A 22,336-nucleotide genomic window follows, 5' to 3' on the forward strand; every position below is an offset into this window, starting at 1 on the left:
ACAATATCGCCCCGCAACTTTTTTATTCATTTCCGAGTCATTTCGAATTCCACCTACACGCGGTGCACTAAGGGAGCTTTTCTTACGGCGGATAACTGAACATTTAATTGATCTTTTAACCGCAGAACTGACGACAGGTGAGCATCGCGTCACGTGTATCAGGCTTTCTTCTTACTCCTGAACCGTCGATAACTGCGTATCCTAGAATTCTCCGCAAAATGCGATTTTCAAGGAACTTTCTACAACAGACAACAAACCTGTGCAATAAGCTTCCTTGTGCGGTGTTTCAAACTACGATACGACAAGGGTATCTTCAATATAAAGCGCGTACGTACCACGAAATACATGATATTTTCTTGACACACTTTAGGTACACCGAACGGTAATAAATCTGCAAACCGTACTGACGGAAGGTTGAGCGTGAGGGGCTGAAAAGGAAACGAGAGAGGGCATTTCGTTCCAGCGAGGTCCAGAGATAATCCGTGCAGTAGTAAAATTACTGTTTTAATAAGAATTTTCAATGACTGTTCTTGTGAGCGTTCGAAGAATTCACAAATAGGATTCCTACCATTCCACCGCTACGACTCCTACACTGATAGACTTTAGATTTATTTACGCACATAGTAATTTATTTGTTCTTAGTGACTCCTAATTCTCTCCTTACGTCTCCTTAGTGTCTCTAATTAATTCATTTATATCGTTTGATGTAAAATACTAATGAGGCTATAAATGACAGAATCAAGGTCAATAACGTACTGACCTTCATAAGCGTGGCGTTCAGGTGTATCAGGTAGTTGAAGAAGTGCTGATGCGCCTGCGGGTCGCTGAGCGCGTTGGGGTCTCCGAGCGAGGCCAGCATCCTCCTCCACAGCACCCAGGCCACGTCGGGCAGCCAGCCCCGCGCTCGTCCACCCAAAACCACGCCCACTCCCCCCACTCCCCCCGCCCCGCGCGCCTCACCCTCGGCGTTCTCCCCGCCCTCCGTCTCTGACCACTCCGCGCAATATAAGTTACCTTGGCCAGAAGCAAACATATCTCAAGCCCATCGTAAAATAAAACAGGATAATGAATGACTAATAAATTCCTTCTTTGCACAGGATGCCGGCACGGATTATGGGTACCACAATGGCGCCTATTTCTGCCGTGAAGCAGTGATGTGTCAACATTACTGTGTTTCGGTCTGAAGGGTGCCGTAGCTAGTGAAATTACTGAACAAATGAGGATCAGTGACGAGCGCAATTGTAGTGCCGTTCCGCTTTTTGGGTTTTTCAAAAATCCTGAGCGGCACTGCATTGTAATGGTCAGGGCGTATGAATTACCATCAGGTGAACGTCCTTCTCGTCTTGTCCCTTATTTTCATAAAATAAAATAAATAAATAAATGAACATCTTAGATAATTTATACGTCTAGATAGAAATCTTGCTGTTAGACAACAGATTAAAACAGGCCAGGTTTAAAACTTTAGTGTGCGTGACAAAGCTACGTCCTACACTAGCGATTTGTATGAACACTTTGTGTTAGTGTGCATACATTGCTCAAAATAGAGGTTAATTTGGTTTAAGTAGGTTTTCACAGCTGTCATAGTCTATCTAAACGTATAAATGATCTAAATTTAATTTAAATTTAAAAATTAGAAAGAAACACAAAAATATATAAGTATGATCCCGGTATGGATCTAGAGTGGGGTCATTGAAAGTGCAGAATAAAAAAATATCGTGTTATTAGGAGACTCAGCTTACGTGAAATTATTATCTATACATACATACATATAATCACGCCTCTTTACCGTAGGGGTAAGCACTAGGCACAGATCACTTCTTTCCACTTGCTACGATCCTTACATACTTGTTTCGCTTCGTCCACTTTCATTATTCCTTTCATACATGCTCTCCGGTTTAGGGTACTCTTGACCTGGCCTTTTTTCAAGACGTCCCTGATTTGATCTTGAAACGTCCGCCTAGGTCTACCCCTTCCAACACTTTCACTCACACTGGCCTTATACACTTTTTTCGTCAATCGTTCTTCATTCATTCTCTCGACATGGCCAAACCATCTCAGCATAATTATTGTCTATGGCGTTTTGAAACGCGGTACAGTATCAATGTATGGACACAACAACAGTCACCACTCCAGATCCCAGTCAGGGCCTGTATCAAGCCAGCCACATATAGATGTAGAAAAAAGAATATCATACCCACATTGCCGCCATCCGAAGCCAAATCAATTTGCAATGGTGAATCTTTAATCGAACTGCTTTCGATGCCACTAGATGGGGCGGGTGATGGTGATCGTGAACCTACGACACATTTAATTACTCTCCATTTAACATTCTTCGGTAGGAGTCAGGTAACTACAGCTGGCACGATCACAAGTAACAACAGTAAAACCAGGACGCTCTGTTACTCTAATCAAAGAATATGTAATGGTACAAGTACGAAAGTCTCACTCCGCAAAATCAATTAAAGAAATAGGGACTCTTGCGGACATACAATAAGGTGTAGTTCAGATCGCACAGCGCTACTAACCTACATTTTTAAACCCCTAGAAGTTGCCTCTCTTTCTATCGCGTGACTCTTACCTCTTCTGACAACATTGGGGTTGTCTTCTTTACCTAAAACTATACCTTGTATAAGGTCAACTTATAAAACTATATCAGTATTTTCTTTAATAAATAGGTATGAAATCGTAATTTTAAATCAATATTCTTGCGTTGTCAAACCTACAGTTGCAAATAGTTATGTATGGAAGACCACAACTTAGTCAAACCTACTTAGTATAAAAAAATAGGTAGCTATCATGAATGGTAATTTCATTATAATAATAATCACGTTAAATTAGATTATTTGTGCGTCTTTCGGAAGCTTAAAAAAATAATTTTGGATCGCAATGATCTTTAATATGCTTTGCTTTTTTTATGTTTCTCCATTTTTAAATGATCGGTTAGACCGGTGAAGTAGGTGACGAATAAACTCGCGCGTGCGTCGCTGCTCGCTCGTGAGTCCATACTGGATAGCCTCTCTGTAGAGGCCGCCGCGCGTACTTACGATTTCGATACCTACACGGGGAATGAGACAGACCTGCTCCAATAAGAATATAATGTGCTAGAGAGAAGAAAGAGTGTCATAATATGTGAATATTTTATACGTGTCAGCTATAGTTATCTGACCTCTATAGTGATGAAATGTAAATATGAAAATATTGCTGCATTCAACGAAAGGAAACACGTCAGATGTCAATTTTCTTTAACAGGTAGGTAATGTACCCATCATTTCTATTTACTCATGTGCGTACTTACTACTATCTTTTATGTATTATCATTGGCTAGCCTATATTATTACATTAAAAAAAATCTATTTATGTATACTTTTACTGCGTAGAGCAAAAGTACTTACTTAAAAAGGCCAACATTAATTTAAATATATTTATGTCAAATACGGCAATATGGCCAAAACAATAGTGCTAATGTCAAACACTAATTGACCGCAGAGCCACAAAATATCATTGGTGTGACAAACCTCAATGATTGTAACAAATTTAATTTTCTTTCAAAAATTCCTAAATATTTATAAATAAATAAATATTGTTATTAATGTTGTAATCTGTCATAAATTCCTGGTCATGCTTTTTAATCTTTCTACTACTCTAAACGTCTAATAAATCACAAATATATTCAATAAACTTTATACAGAACAACGGCTAATGCATAACATAATGACGAGGTAAAGATGAAATCAAAGTTTAACAGCTGTCAAGGACAAACTTTTTGAGACAAGAATAATGGCCCCGATAGAATAATAATAATAATAATTTATTCCATAACCCTGATTTTAAATCAAATGTTAGTAATATAAAGTTCTTAAAATCTAGTGTTAGTTTTATTTAAAGTGGACCTTTATTTTTGTTTTTAATTTTGGTTATGGACCCCATTTTGGGTATGGGCCTACCCCAACTTTTTCCACTTTTCCCTATTCTTCGGCCTCGATAGAATAGTAGTTCGGAAATATTAAAACCGACCAAATAATTCTCTATCTGTCCACTACTGGTAGGTACCACACTGCTAAGTATAAATTGGGAGTACTAAGAGTACCTAGACATTATGTAACACTCAATTCGACACAATAACATAAGCGATTTTAACAAAATAAATGAAAAGCGCCCATGACACGCCTAAAGGTTAAAAACACCACACTTACCACTGGCCGAGTCCCGTTCTTCGTGTTGTGACGATTGTCTAATAGAGTCTAGTGAATACCAACGTCTTGGTTTGTTCTCTGATGGGACTTTTTCTTCTAAAATAAAAAAATTTAGGTATAAAGTGTTGAACATAATATATATATATATATATATATATATATATATATATATATATATATATATATATATATCGCTTTACAAAATCACACAACACAACAAAGCTCCAAGGGATTTATAATTAACTTAATAATTGTTTTCATGTTACGACTTACGCATCAGAATGCGTACCGTACACGCAAAATGTGCGTGTACAAGTACGTGCGTAAATTATTTTGTGCTATTCTTCTGGAAGTTGATGAAAGACCGATATTTCCGATAATCTACGTAAACTATTTACAACGACAAAGTGAATAACAACATATTAACTACTAGAATTTGCCCGCGACATCGTCCGCGTTCAATGCGTATTGCTCTTAAAAAAGATGTCATGGTATGTGTGGTAACAGATATTAATATGGCATGAATGTAATAATATCATTGTCATGAAATACAACATTTTCGCTGCGCAAAATTGTTAATATTATTTGAATTCGATCGGAGTCGTCCCAAGATTCGGAAAACTTTTATTTTGACATGAGTGAGTTTAAATCCTATTTTTAATAATGACATATATGAAAATGATTAAGTATACATATACAGCCCATTTTAGATTTCATTAGTAATCGCAAATTCGTTCTACGCCATTCCGACAATTTTAGAAGTGATTCTCTTTCCTTCTACAGCACTCTTTCACCTTCATTCCTTGTATTATGAAGACCAGACATGAAATTAATAGCGTGCTCCCCCAGGCACTCTTAAGTTGTGGATAATAAGTACTCTACGTCCTTGCCAGGAGACAATATGTGTACTTTTTTATGTATGATCGGTTGAGTAGTTAACCCGTGGAATTGATAAATTGCATAATTTTATAAACATGTGCGGGATTATGTTAATGTCTCTAATAAAACTAACACCATGTTTGACACCTTTTAAACTGCTTTATATTCTGTATTATTTTTCGCAGACAAGGATATAGAATATGTGTGCTTTTATATCACTTGTCAATTCGGTGTTATAACAGATTTTGAGTGCAGTCCACAAATACATAATGGCCTTACCCGTGGAGTTGTGCGTCCGTATGTTAGCCGGCGTGCGCGAGTGTCTGTCGAGGTGGGGGTCGCTGCGACACCGCGCTAACGCCCGCCGAGATGTTTCCTTGCGGGCCTGGGCGTCAGGGTTCACCCGACTGGATTTACCTGATTGAATCAAATATAATAAATGTTTAGTAGAGATTTTGAAGAACATGTTTCTTGTCCATAAAGCAGTAGAGTATAAATTGTCGATTGGACGTACTTCCTGAAAAACGTTGCAAACCACAAACATCTTAAGGAATTTGTGTTTAAAGTTTAATAAACATTAGTCTATTCCATACATGCGTGTTGGGCTACTAAGTCACGATGTCATGTAAAGAGTGACAGTGGGCTGCCATTTTTTTTTCAGTTCGTTTACCAGTTTTGTCTATATTTTAACTAAATTTCGACATGATTGTGGTTTGGAACGTTTTTCTGGAGCTATGTCCAATTAGAGTTAAAATAATCTAATGAAACTCAGTACCGGGTGTCCTGGTGTCGTGCTGCAAGGGTCGCCTCAGCGGGGGCGCGCGGGGCGGGTAAGAGACGGGTGCTCCCCCCACTCCCCTCCGGCCGCGGGCTCCCCTCGCCTCTGGTCCCACTGCAACCGTGTCCGAAAGCTCCAACGAGTACACGTGCCGCGCGAGCACACGAGTTAGCGTCTCCATAGTTTTCTGGTTCATATAATTTTTTTTGTTAGTTGAAATTGTAACATAACACAAAAGTATATAGTATAATCTTTATAAAAAATGGTATCCTTTTTTATATAACATCCGAACTGCTTTAACATAACACAAGATTAATCTGGTCGTCACGTCTGCTAATCATATCTGGTCGTTAATCCACCGCCTGTCTGCCAACCATTTGTTGTGAAACCATTGTAGAGCTGTAAACTTTCTTGAAAGAATTTGGAATCACGTATAGCGGCAACTAAATTGATAATGAAATATAAGAAATGTACCGGGCCCCAATGGGTACCCCAGCGCGCACCCGAAGAAACTGCAAAGAGTTTAGATTCTTTGCCAAATACGGCGCAAACCATATCAAGAAGAGACACTAAGGTGTCTATGGCAGTCTCTTGCGATTTAGTTTACATATTAACAAGCAGTTGTCAACCTTATCGAAGGCTTTGGTTATGTCGGCATAGACAGTATCTACTTGCAAAACTGTTGAGTGTCGCAGAAATTTGAGACATGTAACATACCAAGTTTGTTGTAGTAGACATTTTTTTTAATATTTTTTTAGTAAATTAATTGAAGGTTTATTTGTCGCGTAACGGGTTGCCCCATTCCACGTTCTTCATAAAAGAGAACTCGAACAAGAAGAACAAGCTTGTTAAGGCACTGGTCGAAGATTTCCCTAGAGACCTGTATGGCCGTTATAAGCGGGAAACTTTCCGGCGGTTTTCAGTGCGAGTGTGTTATTATTCTGGTCAAGTATTGACCATTTGTGCTATAGTTGCTAGGTTGTTAGAAGGCAACGCGACATTTCCACATCAAAAAGACCTTAGTCACCTCTTACAACAGCCACTTTCCTATTATTTTTACTCCTGGGGTGACGCAGTGTAATACTTAAGTGTTATTTTTCTGACCTAAATGAATAAATTAAATTCGATATGATAGCTCGGTTCTAACGAGTACTTGTTACTTACAGCCCATTCCTTGATCAAATCCTCCCAATGAGTGAGTCTCGTCAACAGCTCCATAAAGCTCTGCCACAGCTCCGGTTTCACAGCGACATTCAGATTTGCTTTGATCCACGTCACAATGAGTGTTTGAAAAAGCGCTGGCGCAAGGAAACCACCTACAATTAGAATTATTTGTATTTATTATTTAATTTCATGCATAATAAGGCTCAATCGTTGGTAGGAACCATTTCATGACGTGACTTGTGACGTAAGCAAGACCTTGGTCAGCTCACATCATCACAATCTATGTAGTATATATTTCATATTTTATGTATATTTTATAAATATTTCATTATTTAAAAAAATTATGCAAATTGTATTGTGTGAATTCAATACAGATAGACGGGGACGCCATTACCAATGATGGGCTGCCGATAGAATGTAAACTTTAAGTACTGAGAAGCTTAAACTAAACTACAGACAATCAAGTGTCAAAGGCTATCGAAATATGGATCAATACCATGACGGAAATCTTTTTTATAGGAATCAAAGATGCAATGAGCAAATGGCCAACACGACAAATTAAGCAGCGTTATTTCCTCTTAAGAATGACGATATGATCTGAGTCGTACGCTACAGAACGACGTGGGACCCCGTTTATATCACTTTGCCTGTAACTCACTGATGGGATACTTTATACGAGAATAATATATAAAATATGCAATTGAGATAGCTTAGGCAATGAGTAGCCTGAAAATTTCGGTTTCAGTTTACAAAATAAATTTCATAATTCATTTCAAACTTAATTTTTTTCATTATGCAAAATGGTAGCTGCCATATTACTTTATTTATTTATTGCAGTAGGGTCAGGCTGCTTTTTTTCTTCTGCAATCTTTTTGATAAATTCGGTTGAATCTTTTATTTTTTTTATAAAGATTATAACCTTAATTACATTGTTAATTAATATAACCTAACATACAGAATGTTACGTCGTTTTTTTACTTAAGAGCTAGGATTAGACTTACCAAGTGTGTCTTGTTTCTTCTTCGGCGGAACTTTTGTCAAAACAATCGATGTAATTTGTAGTAGCACCACCAGAAGTTGTTCCCTATTAACATACATAATATTAATTATGATTTATTTTATAGATATCCACCATTTGATATTAAAGAAGCAGTAATTGATTCACACTATTGTGTAAAAAAAACTACGTTTAAAAAAACCGACTTCAAAAACTGAAAAGTATCAAATAACTAAAAATTTACTTTAATACACCTCTTATGCAAACCTTTACCCTTAATATTAATAAAATACTATTATTTGTATGTGCTAACTATTGATAAGTTTTAAGTCTCAGAGTAATCGGTGTACATACATAAAAAAAAATACCGATCGAATTGATAACCTCCTCCTTTTGGAAGTCGGTTGATAAGAAAAGTTTTGGGTTCTACATAATTTCTATTAGGCTGGTCCCTCAAAATCTCCCCAGCTGTTGATATAAATCAAAACAGGAGATTGAAGATTTGTTCTCGTGTATTTAGTAAAGAGCTGTTATTACATTACAAAAAGCCATTCCTATTTCATGTGTATGCGTAAATTAATTTATTTGGGTGTTTTTCCGTTTACTGTCTGTTAACTCCAAACTATTTTATATGGAGTTAATAATATTTAACACTTATATTAAGGAGGAATTTGGAGTTTATACTATTTAACACTCAGATTAAGGATTGGTCCCCGCTGCGCTTCAACTAGATACCGCTCTACCTAAGAACAATAGCTTTTTTATTACGGCAACTATTAGATACTTGTGTGCGTGGCATCTTTCAAATTTTGTAACATACGCATCGTGTTATTTTACATTGAAATTAATAAAATACAAAATACTTACTGATGATGATTGATGTATGATCCCAGTGTCTTTCTTATTTCTTCTAGTATTATTTTTACAAAGTTTTATTAAGCAACCCAGCATTTACTTCAATTATTAGCAAGTTTTATTAACAAATTTATAAAATTATTAACAGAACATGTGGCACGTCAACGTCACACATTGTTCGAGACTGGCTCGAGTACACCCACTTGGGCGTAGTATTAGCTGCCGCACTTTGCGACGACGCGCCTGCAGTATCTACTTGGAGCGCAGCGAAGTTTAATCATTAATCTAAGATTTAACATTACTAACTTGGTTATAATTAACATATTAAAGGAAAACAATGAATATGTCACTGTCTAAATAATATATGACTATTAATTTTACCATTCAGTCCATTGTTTAGTTTTCTCATAATCTATTATCACATTAATTTAATCGAATACATTTAGGAAATTAACTCTTAATTTAAAAAAAAAAATGTTTTCAACGCAAACACTCCTATTAAAGTGAGATATTAGTGTCGTAAGTTCCAGCCAAACACTTCAAAAAAATCAATCATTTTCAAATAGCCTACAAATTTAAATTGAAACATTGTAGATTTTTTTTAATTAAATATTGTTATTTTCATAGTCTCTATCAAAACTAATATTAATGACATTTAAAAATACCTACTCAATACGTATGAAGCTCATGAGGGACAAAATATAAGATTATTTTATAATGATAATAGGTATATTAAGTATATTAAATAAAGCATAGTGACAAAAATAAGTATTTCGCTACAATAGAGAATTAAAAAAAATATTCAAAATAAAATACACTGATATAATATGCTGACTGTACTGTATGCCTGATGACGTTATACAGACGTCAATATGAAAAATTCCATCGCTGTACCATTTTGCGGGGATTATTGTAATCATTACCAGTGGGAGGCTCCTTGGACAGGATGCAAGCTAGTTTATGGGCACCACAACGGAGCCTTTTGTGCCGTGAAGCAGTAATGTGTAAACATTATTGTGTTTCGGTGTGAAGAGCGCCTTAGCTAGTGAAATTACTGGACAAATTAGACTTAACATCTTATGTCTCAAGGTGACGAGCGCAGTTGTAGCGCCGTTCAGAATTTTTGTTTTCTCAAGTAGTAATTGGTACTATATCATCCCCACCATCTGGATGTGTGGCGGTCCTCCACAGTGCGGTTTTCAAGGAGCTTTCTTCCACGTACTACAAAGCTGTGGAATGAGCTTCCTTGTGCGGTGTTTCAGGGACGATACGACATGGGTACCTTCAAAAAAAGCGCGTACACCTTCCTTAAAGGCCGGCAACGCTCCTGTGATTCCTCTGGTGTTGCAAGAGATTGTGGGCGGCGGTGATCACTAAGCAAAAGGTGATCCGTACGCTCGTTTGTCCTCCTATTCCATAAAAAAAAGTTATACAAATAAATACACAGTAACACTTGTTTACGTACACACTGAGTATTACACGCAAGATTATTTGCTTTAACAATTAAATTTAATAAAATTAATTGGGAGAAGCTCAATTTCGAACTATGCCTTAGGGTTGCCACAGCAAAAAAAAGAGGATGATGTAATGGTTATCGGGACACTGTAAATATTAATAAATGAGCAGGGCGTATCAATTACCATCAGTTGAACGTCCTGCTCATCTCGTCCCTTATTTTCATAAAAAAAATCAACACGCATGTCATATATAGCTTATCAAGACATGTTAAAGTAATGTATAAACTCACCACGAGCGGCCGTCCATAGCGACATGCATGACCATGTATCTATAAATATTCAGCACACGTTTACACGTGTCGGTTTGTTCGTCGAGCAACAGTTGTGCGTTCGCGGACACCGCGGGCGAACACGACACAAACACGTTCGCCGCTTGCGTCATGAATACTTGTAACACGTTCTGTGAGAAAAATAATTTTAATTAAAGTGGCGTCAGGCGTGCAAATATTATGGACAAACAGCATACATACTAAACAATTTGTTATGCTTTTAAAAGTGACAACCCTAATTTCTAGGATTAATACACAAATAAAATTTGAAAAAATCTGAAGAGCGACTTGTGCAAAGACTGGGGTTGAACAAAGCATACAAGATTTTATGATGTCACTCGAACGGTTAGCTCAGTTGGAAGAGCACTCGCACGGAACGCGAGAGGTCGTGGCTTCGAGACCCGCATCTTTCATAAAATTTTGTTCTCAAATTTTATTTGAGCATACATACTGGTCACCTATTTTAGATGATCACCGCGACTTATACCATCTTGTATATTACTGTAACACCATAGGAATTACAGGAATTTTTATTGCTAATTATTTATGGAGATGTTTTTAAAGGAATCATATAACATAACTATTGTAACAGTAGTGCTGGGTACCGCGATATATGACCTCCGTCATATCGCATCACCGCTCGAATTGGATCATAAAAGTGCACTACCATTTTATATAAAAAAAAAACTATATGGCAAGTTTTAACAGAATCTATTCATAATAATGACATATTACAATAGAGTTATACCTGCAATCCAGCTCGAACCATCACATTGTCCCTGCCCAGCGCCCCTAGGTAAGAGTCATTCCTCAACCTTCTCGGAGGCACCTGAGGTTCACCAGCTCCCGCTTCGTGTGTGCTTTCCAACAAAAAAGGTGGGATCTCTGTTACCTAAAACACACACAAATTTATTACAGCTTATTCATTTTGTTGTTAAATACTGAAAGACATGCAAACACCATTCATCTAATATATTTTGTGTGAGAGTCAATCAAAATTGGTTTATTCATTAAGGTGAAATGAAACTCTATCTTTTGAATGTCAAAAGATAGAGAAAAGGTTGCGCTGTAATTTTTTTTATGTATTTATGTATGTTCATATGAATTTAGGTATGTTTAAGTAAGTATATTGTATTAAATATATCATTGTCTTGTAACCCATAACACAGGCTGTAGATGCTTAACTTGGGGCAAGATAATATGTGTGAAAAGTGTGTCAATATTATTATATTATTATAAATTGTACGTCGTAAAGTCAACACCTATCATTATTGTATCTAATAGCGTAGTAATGAGAAGTGACAAGAAACTCTCATTCCCCCTCTTTTAAATCAATGTACAGTATAAGTTTTAAGAATTATTTTCACAAAAATCTCTCTAAAAAGTCATGCTAAATACTCTAACGTTTCAATTAACTTGAAGGAATTAAATAATAAAAAATGTTATTATAAAAAAGAACCAAAGATTTTAAATCACCTCAGCACCCAACGTAGTTCAACATTAAAACAAATTTAAAAATTATCTAAACGCGATCCTGAATCGACTGGCACTATATTTTCCAGAGACTACTGAGAAAAATTTAACACACTACTTGTTGTTGGTTAATATGTTTACGTAGATATATATATGTGATATAATTCCTGGTGGTATAAATGTTTGATTGATAAATTTGTAAGCGGCAAGGTGCACATGATTTTAGGAGGTTTTGCCAAAATCGCCTGAGAAATAGATAAATAGAAATAGATGCAAAGATCTTTTGCAATAGTAATAAATAATGAGGAAGCTCATGGTCGCTCAGAGGACAGTGGAGAGGGCTATGCTCAGAGTATCACTGCGAGATCGCATCAGAAATGAGGAGATCCGGAGGAGAACCAAAGATACCGACATAGCTCAGATGGTTGCGAAACTGAAGTGGCAATGTGCAGGGCGCACAGGGCAGTTGCGGCAGTAAAGTCCTCGAATGGCAACGACGAACGAAGACGCAGTGTTGATTGGCCCCCCACAAGATAGACTGACGATCTGGTTAAGATCGCCGGAATACGTTGGATGAGGGCAGCGCAGGACCGATTGTCGTGGAGATCTTTGGGGGAGGCCTTTGTCCAGCAGTGGACGTCTTCCGGCTGATGATGATGAAGGAGCTCATTACACCTTACAACATACATGTGAATTTCCCTAAAACTCGATGTAGAAACAGAAACTTATGGACGGGGAGTCGGAAACCCTGTCATATTAACGTCTGCGTGACGCCAGCAGCCATAATGGAATCTGCACTTTTAATTGGTGATTTGGTGCCGCGACCATCACTAAGCTGCGGGCGTGTCCCGGTCTCAAAGCGCGGCGATGGCAACCGTTACAGCTGTTACCAATATTCAGTCTATCTCCGGTTGTGGCCTACTTGAGATAAAAATCGTAAATATCGTTGACTTTTCTGTCCCAATATACTTATCGACTGTAACTCACCTTATACACGCTGCCTATCAATGGGAGGACGTATAGCTTACCAGCGATAGAAGTTTATAGGGAAATTGCAATTCACGCGTCCCAATATAAGGCGATAAGAATGACTTATCGGGTATATTGGGACAGCTTCAGATTATTTATACCTCCTGAAATTCCCCGCCCAACTTCCTTTAAATGTCTCCTCTCCCTATATTTGTGTATGTCCTTTATAGTCCTAACAGCATGTATATTTGTTTCAGGTATAAGAAAATAAAACTTGTTTCAATCTTAAGCACCGATCACTACCATTAAATTAGTAAAAGAATACTCTAAGCTTGGTGGTCTACCTTAACGTGACATTGGCAAACTTGTGGTATACCTTCCACAGGAGCCATAGCAGGAAGAATAGAATAGAAGGTAGTAATTTATCTCCATCTATATTGGGAACGGCCGTTAGAAAATAATGAATTAAACATACATTCATTTGTATCCAGTCTTTGTACAGCGCGATGACACGGCGGGTCGCCGCTGCGTGTATGAAGGGCAGGAGGAACGCTTGCCTCAGGATCTCCACGGTGAAGTCCACGTGCTCCCGGGACGAACAACACAACACATCCCGTACGACTTGTTCAGGCGATACCTCTTCGTATATTCCAGTACCTAGAAATTAGAGAAAATTTAATTTTTAGGTTAATTTAATTTGAGAACAAAAAATATAGTTAAATATTTGATTGTAATCTTGCAACAAAAACAGGCGTTGATCGGAAAAAGCTGAAAATTAGAAGTTGTGTGTATTTTTTAATGCTAAATCATAAATAAAAATTTAAAACATTGTCGAAAAAAAAAATACTTAAGGGCGGGTCACCCTTATCATTTAGGGGTATGAAAAATAGATGTTGGCCGCTTCTCAAACCTACCCGATATGCACACAACATTTCATACAAATCCGTTCAGCCGTTCTTCCGTATGATGTTTAAATGTATGTTCTCGATATATTTTTGTATTAGAGGCGCAATACGGCAGGATTACCACATAAAAAGTAAAATACAAACATAAAAAAACAACAGCTATATCAGAATACCAAAGGTAAAAAGATATCTGTTTCTTGCCTTTGAGATGGGCGCTTGTAAGTTCCTAAATCAATAATCCTACTGTGATGAACTTCCATGTCAAAGTCATTTTAATCATGGTTTTCTATGATATCCATCTTTGCAATACACCAATATACAAATAATTCATACATTCAAATACAGAGAACTTTACGTTAACCTGCTGGTGCAGCAAATTCAAATTCAATTATTTTTATTCAAAATAGGATTCAAAATCACTTATTCAAAGTCAAAATAGACTGCCTCAGACCTGAGAAGAACGGGCACAAGAAACTCAGCTGACTTTTTTTTTTCAAAGAATCATGTTCCGCGATGATTCTCGTTATTAAATGAATATCATTATAAGCTAGTCCTGTATAAAATGAGAGTAAGTAATATTAACCTGATTCAAGGCTAGGATGTGGGGTATTAGAAGCTGAATCATGAGATGATGCTCTACTGGAGTCCGATGGATGTCCAACAGTGAACGAAGTCTCCTCCTCGTGGTGCAAGGATGTGGCAGGTGTAGGTGTGTTCGAATGAGCCATGTGGGAGCCCGTACTTGTCATGGATGAAGGTTGGCCCTCACTTCCTTGTTTCTTCATGAAATGCACATAATTTGCCACCCATTTAATTAATGTCACCCGGCATAAGACATAACTATCTTCTAATATATTGTGTTGGACTGGTAATTCTAAAAAAATAAATCAAATATGACAAATGATAATATGTTATGTTTTTAAAGTGATGACCCTCACTTCTAGGATTAATACACAAATAAAATTTGAAAAACACAGATGAAGCCACAACCTGAGAGTTGAACAAAGCAAACAGAATTTTATAACGAGGCGGTACTCGAACGGTTAGCTCAGTTGGTTAGAGCGCCGGCACGGAACGCCGGAGGTCGTGGGCTCGAATCCCGCATCGTTCATAAAATTTTGTTTTTCAACTTTTATTTGTGTATGACAAATGATATCAAGCGAGAGTCAAAGTCAAATAAAATTTATTCAATTAATCTTAAACTAAGCGCTTTTGAATCGTCACTACAAATATTTGTTTTAAATTACTGAATTTACCATATGTTCGTAAAAAGTTGAGCTCTTGAGCTCGAAGAGAACTCGAACAGTAAAGAATTTTAACATCAATGGGATCATATTTAACGGATTTGAAAAATTCCATTTTTTAAGTTATTATTCGAATATCACAATACTTCATTTAAAAAATCGCCTCTTTTAATGACATGATTAAGATGCCTGTATGTTTCATTTTGGATACACATATATAGTGAAAAATCATATTGGGTTAAAAATTATGTGAAAAATAGATTTGAATAGGATTTATAGATGAAATTTAACAACTTATTTTCCACATTGCAGTGGTCTATCATGCAGTATTCATTGGCCATGAGATCAGTATAATAAACATATATTTTTGTTTCCATCTGTGATTAAGTTAAGACGCAATGAAAATAAGTGTTGTGTACACATTTGTTCTGTAAAAAAAAGTGAATTCTGTGCTAGTGTTCATGAGTGGAGTATGGTAAATTGTCAAACATGAAATCTAGTTTAAGGCATACAGCCATTCAAGGATTCGATAGACAGACCGGCTTTATTGTTAGTACAAGAAAGAAATCACAAGCAGGGGCGTGCATTGGTTTTCTAGCAAGGTAGGCACAGCTGTAGCTACAAGTACCTATTATAACAGCAAGAAATTTAGGCATTGCACACATATTTTTTTTTATGAAAATAAGGAACGAGACGAGCAGGACGTTCAACTGATGGTAATTGATACACCCTGCCCATTACAATGCAGTGCCACTCAGGATTCTTGAAAAACCCCAAAAATTCTGGCCTGCACTACAACTGCGCTCGTCACCTTGAGTGACGTCATTTGCCCAGTAATTTCACTAGCTACGGCGCCCTTTTGACCGAAACACAGTAATGTTTACACATTACTGCTTCACGCCAGAAATAGGCACCATTCTGGTACCCATAATCTAGCCGGCATCCTGTGCAAAGGAGCCTCCCACTGGTAGGCACACATAAATTACTGGGTGTTCAATAGAAATTTGGTTATAGAATAACGGAACTAAATTAACTTTCACACTAGTGGTATTTATTATATATATTAATTTAGGTTCTTAATAAAGTAGGCATTGATTAATTGCCTGTATGGAATGCACGCTCCTGATCACAACATTGAACTTAATTATTGCTTCTATCAAATAAATAAGTGACTAAAACTTACCCAAATTTGGTTTGTATAAAGAGTTTTTATAATTAAACTGTGGACATATTACTGGCAGGTAATACATTTTAAACTTCTCTAATAAAAATGCAAAACTTCTCATAGACTTCGCGTGGGATCTGTCCTTCCAATGCACTTTTGTTATAGAAGTAGCCATAGCGTCGAGTAATATTTCAAAGAAATATTTGGTTTCATTCTCAACTAGTTTCTCACTTGCACTGGGCGGGAGTAGGGGCTGAATATCAACGCTTTGGACTGGATTTAAAGCATTTGTGTCATGGAATATTGAAGAGGACACAGTAGTAGCAATCCCAGTCGAAGTATGTTCAACTACAACTTTTTTAGTATCTGCTACGGATGTGAAGTTTGGATGCTGCATGAGGTCATCGACTTTGAAATCGCTTGTATCTTGTGATATATTTGTAACGACGTCAAATACTTTTGGTTTGAATGGTGAGCCCGCAGGTGGTAAACTGGATTCGGGTAAGCCGGGCACAAGTGACGCAAACATTCTGTTAACCTCCGGTGGAGCATTGTCACCTAATGCTTGAAACCACAGCAGGAAGTATCTGAAAATATTACAACAATCTTTAACATTGTGTTATAATTTAATAATCAGGGACACCTAGTGTGACCCTTGCTTGTCCTGTGAATATCGGCCATATTAAGATAATCAAGTATGATTACAACTGAAGCACTGGTTGTTAGGTAGAAGCGTTGACCAACATAACAGTGCCCTTCAATTCGATTATTGCCCGTTTTAGAATACATATATTTGACATGTTATAAAGTCAGCAACGCTCTAGTCATTTTTCTGGCATTACAAAAGTGTTATGGGCTGTCAAGATCACATACATACCATCAGGCTACCCGTATATTAGGTGTTCGTACTCCTCTTATAAAAAAAAAGTAATAACGCGTCAGCTGACACCAGGAATCTACTTTATAATGTCGAATAAAAGCCTCGATTTACTCGTCAGCGCTGCTCGAATTGTCACGGATTCAGTTGTAGTGTTGCGTAGGCCCATCGCTACATCGACAGTTTTTCAAAGAGCTTTTCAACATGATTATTCCAGCATCACATCCTACCCTACATTTTCAGTTATTGTATCTGTACTTAAAATCTGGATGTGTTCGTCTAGTGCGGTTTTTATAGATACAAAGTGGAACTGGCCCCTCAAATAACTATTATTTGAAAAATAAATACAACAATTGAAACTGGTTCCTCTTTTAGACTTTTTTTGCTATTTCTATTTGTTTGTTATTTTCATTTGTTTTGGCATTGTGTCCTTTTAGAAATCGCACACAATGGATTTAAATCGGGAAAAAATTCATGGTAGATTTTCTACGATTGTGTAATTTGACAGCTCAGCAGAGCTTTGCTCGACTGCAAACTACGTTTAGCGATGAAGCACGAACAAAACAACAGCCAGTAATTGATTTTAATTAGCTTAATTTAAAATGGTGGTTAAAAACGAGTACTAGAAAGAATATACATCAACAGTGTTTTATATTTTTTAGTCAAATGCGCAACAAAATGTTGTCTAATGTACGAAAATATAATTAAAATATAATATATAGCGATTGCACGGCAAATTTGGGTTGACATTAGAAATACGCATGCAGAATTTTATGGGGGTTGTTTGCCCTTTTCAGAAACTAATCAATGGTCTAGGATTTCTTCAACGATTGGAGTTGCCCCTACTCCTAGAGTGTTTTATGAGGGTCAAACACTTGCTGCATATAATCCCCCAATTTGACCCTTGTAAAAGCTCTTAAAACTTTAAACATAATGGAAGTTGGGGTTAATGACCTAATGGTTAAGGTTACATCAAAAAACTCTACTTTTAAATAAATAGCAATGTATTAAGAACATAAATTGTTGCTAAAATTAAAATGTTTTGAGGTAATATTTTGCTGTGCAATTAGTATTTGGATTTTTTTAATACAGAAGAATTGCTGTTAAATTCAGCCACACACAATGCAACTGTGGATTGAGTTTCTTTGCACAGTGTTTCCAGCACAATATGATATAGAGAACTAAATAAAAAGTGTGTGCACCTTTCATCTAGTATTGCAGAATTTTGGCTGTTTTGATCACTTAACTTCAAGTGATTATACACTTGTTCATCCAACTTTTCTATAAAAAAATATATGCTCCAAATTATATACGAAATAATACTATAAATATACCTTATAGCCTCTGCTCTTAACTTTTGTGAATTGCCAAAATGAAGGAGTTTTGAAAATATTCTCGATAGAGAGTGCAACTGCCATCTTCTGCTAATTAACTCCGGTAATAATGATAATACTTTTTCTAAGAGACATAGAGCACCCTCTAATTCCTCTCTACCAGCTTTATGAACTAAAATATAAGAGAAATTAATATAGAAATTCAGCAATCCTTAATAAATATGATATGATAGCACTCCAAACTTAAAGATGAGGATATATTATTGAAGCAATGTAGGTAAGTAATTATGCATTGTTAATTTAATAATGATATCGGGTAAAATTTTCAATTATACACATATTATTTGTATTACAATTAATTACAAATAATATATATAATAAATTGGTAATTTTTTCGCACATATATATCTGAATAATCAAGAAAACTTTCAACTTTCTAGGACTTACTAAATATCAATATTGCTTAAAATATATTGTATCAATAAAATATATTTTATAAAGCAAGTTATTTATAAGTTAAGCCTCAATGGGTGACCTGACCTAATGCATAGAATACAATAGGTTAAATTTTTATTATTTTCTTAAGAACTAGCTTTGGGGTGTAATATAATAATAAGTAGATATTCCATGATCAATATTTCTATATCTAGATGGGATATTAATGTATTTGTTGAAATAATTCAACTTGATAAACAACAAAAATTGTTTTTTTATGACAATAAGGGATGAGACAAACAGGATGCTCAGCTGACTGTAATTGATACACCCTAACCATTACAATGCAGTGTCGCTCAGGATTCTTGAAAAATCCCACAAACTGCGCTCGTCACCTTGAGACATAAGATGTAGTCTCATTTGCCCAGTAATTTCTCTAGTAATAGTAGACAGATAATAATAAAAAAATTAAATAAAGTAACTCTTCATATAGCTTATTTCTGTTACATTCACATAAGAAGGCAAAGCTGCTAAAGCTATATCAGATTCATATTGAAGCAACTTTTTTTATTATTCTTATCAAGATTATTTAAAAAAGCCAATGATAAGCAGATGCACCTAACACACATGACTATGAAATGTGTTGCATTGTTTTTTAGTATGTAGTGATTATAAGCTACTGATTATATGAATGCTGTTGAAGGCTCAGCCACTTATAATGGAAATATTAACACCAAAACTCACCAAGGTGGAACGGAAGTTCTGTACAAACAAGAAAAGGATACATTAACTACAGGCAAATTCATATCCATATAATCAAGAAACAAATATTTTTAGTAAATTATTTACCCTAAAAGCATCTTCTATTCAGATCTGAATTCATTGATTTATATTATTTCTATATTAATTAAGAATAAAGACATACCTTTTTGTCGTAAATTATTCTCAGCTAGTATGAAATTATCATATAAAATAAAATAGACATGACTAAAGTTTGCTTCAAAATAGTTTTTAGCCTCATCAATATCAAAATGTTCTGTAAAAAAAAAGATTATATAATAATTAATACTCATACAACATTCATCAAAATATTTTGTGATGTCTTAATCCCTCAACTCAATTTTGCACAAAATTGTGTCTAAATTGACATTTTTTATTAGTCAATACAATATATGGACACAGGAGAAGACCCCACCAAAGATGGGAGGACAACCTTGGCAAATTTTGCAGGAGTGACCTGGAGCCGGGTTGCCAAGGACATAAAGGAGTGGAAAAGGTTGGAGGAGGCCTATGCCAACTGGCAAACAGCTGAAACTGGATTTTATATAAGTTAGATATAATAAATTGTTTTGTTTGTTTTTAGTTGAATAAAAGGCTTTATTATTATTATTATAATTTATGGACAAGCCACAGTGAATAATAGCTGGGTTTAACTAGTTTTATGACAGATGACCATAATTTTGTAAAAAAAAAAACAGAAATAGCCAAAATCCAGTATGTTTTAAGCAACTGTTTGCTTTCAAACTTAGTCGGATTACTTTATAGCCATAATATTGTAATTAATATCTCAAACTTATGTCAAATTACTGCCTGTTTCATACTGGAGTAAATTACAATTTTTACTTAGGCAGTCCCGCCTCTTATTACATAGTATTCATCTACATCCGTTCTTGAGTGCTGCTTTTGAGACATGAGGGAACAAAGTCAAAATTATATTATACCATATCATAACTAAGCTATTAAATTTTTCACTGAATTCAGTTGGTTTCATATAAGTATTATCACATACATTTCAAGTAAACATTGTATTTAAATACATATTAGTGAATATTGTCATGTACCTATATACATATGATATAAACAATATTTTAGTTATTGAAGTCCTACAGAGCAAGACACAATTTGGTTTTATAAAAAATAACATATTATTTTGTTACTATTTCTGATAACAGTATTACTAAGTTTTACATAAACTCTGTTCAGTTAATTTATAGTATCCAGTTAGATAAAGGAGTTTTGCTGATACATTAATATTTTCCTTGAGTCCATAAATAAGGTCATAAATATTGAAATTATTGTTCTTTTTTCCTTATTTCAGTATTCACGAAATGAAGATAAAAACGTACTTTTCAACAAGTCACAAACAAACAAACTAAATTTAACGTTCCGCTTTATAGAACCCAGTTTTTACTACATCATAGAGTAAGTGTGTGAATTACAGTTATGTACTTCTTCCTAATAATTATCATGTTATACGAAATGTTACGGTGCGAGAAAGACTAAGAATAGTATATGTAAGAATGGGGTGTATCTTCAATTTACAGTTAACTCACCTAAGACTATTTTCAAGTGTTTTAATCGGGTTGTAGAATCCTTTTTTGAATCCTGTATTTTAATACTTGATTTTTTGACATCTTGGTGGGATTTCTTGGTAAACATGTCGCCAAATGTAAAGGAATTTATGAGATGATTGTTTTCATTGCTGTTTTCGTGGTTTTCACATGATGATATTTTATTTGAGGATAGTACCAAGCCTATAAAAGTTTAAAGTTTCACTCTCACAAGTCACAATCACAAAAACCTTACTTTGTAGCACTGTACCTATAAATTTGATACAGTTGTGACTTGTGAGTTGACGCATAGTTGACGTAAGACTCGTTTTTTTCTTCGTCCAATACTAGGACAGACAAAGGGCATAAGCTCATACATCCAAGTCCTCAGGAGGTAAGCTGTAGGCCTATTCTCGTAACAAAACGAGGATAGAATCGAAAGGACCTTATCTCGAAAAGTTCGTATTCTCGTAACTCAAATTGATGGTTCATTTTTCATTGTGATGAAGTTACGTCCCGATTTAGGGAAATCGTACCTCAGGGTTCTCATTTGGGGCCATGGCTGTTCAATTTATTTATTAATGATATTGTATCTCACATCCAACACAGTAGCACTTATCTCTTTGCAGATGACCTGAAGTTATGCAGAACTATAACAAGCCCTTTAGATTGCGATTTATTACAAGAAAATCTTAATGCAATATACAAATGGTGTACTAGTAATAAAATTACATTGAACACAAGTAAATGTTACTCTATCACATTCACTCGCAACTGTGATATACTCAGAACTCAATATAGCATTAATGGTTTAATTCTAGAGGATAAAACTGATATTAGAGACTTAGGGGTTTTTTTTTGATAACAAATTAACGTTTCTGCCTCATATTGATAATGTTTATTAATAAATCTTCAAAAATGCTAGGCTTCATCATCCGTAACTGTAAAAAAT

The 22,336-nt window shown here is 35.6% G+C and overlaps 1 protein-coding gene across 1 annotated transcript; it reads right to left on the bottom strand.

Moving 5' to 3' along the window:
- Nucleotides 1-1,029: 1,029 nt before the first annotated feature.
- Nucleotides 1,030-21,644, bottom strand: LOC126970237 (probable Rho GTPase-activating protein CG5521). Its single transcript, XM_050816044.1, has 15 exons — nt 21,388-21,644; nt 19,980-20,090; nt 19,799-19,816; nt 18,620-18,791; nt 16,427-16,995; nt 14,583-14,873; nt 13,570-13,751; nt 11,401-11,544; nt 10,614-10,783; nt 8,016-8,098; nt 7,015-7,166; nt 5,848-6,037; nt 5,352-5,489; nt 4,194-4,289; nt 1,030-2,296 (listed from the first exon to the last, which is right to left on the bottom strand). Exons 1-15 carry the CDS (start codon nt 21,491-21,493, stop codon nt 2,064-2,066), a joined length of 2,655 nt encoding a protein of 884 aa, XP_050672001.1. The 5' UTR covers nt 21,494-21,644; the 3' UTR covers nt 1,030-2,063.
- Between the last annotated feature and the right edge of the window lie 692 nt (nt 21,645-22,336).

Source organism: Leptidea sinapis, chromosome 20 (genome assembly GCF_905404315.1).
Source record: "Leptidea sinapis chromosome 20, ilLepSina1.1, whole genome shotgun sequence".
NCBI lineage: Eukaryota > Metazoa > Arthropoda > Insecta > Lepidoptera > Pieridae > Leptidea > Leptidea sinapis.

Bases quoted from the DNA above. Each gene is read 5' to 3' on its own strand.
- LOC126970237 (XM_050816044.1), bottom strand. From the start codon at position 21,493: ATGTTTACCAAGAAATCCCACCAAGATGTCAAAAAATCAAGTATTAAA. The intron at 6,038-7,014 runs GTAAGTAACAAG...TATATGAACCAG, and splicing joins ATTTGATCAAGGAATGGGCT to AAAACTATGGAGACGCTAAC. The intron at 5,490-5,847 runs GTACTGAGTTTC...TGATTCAATCAG, and splicing joins GCACGACACCAGGACACCCG to GTAAATCCAGTCGGGTGAAC.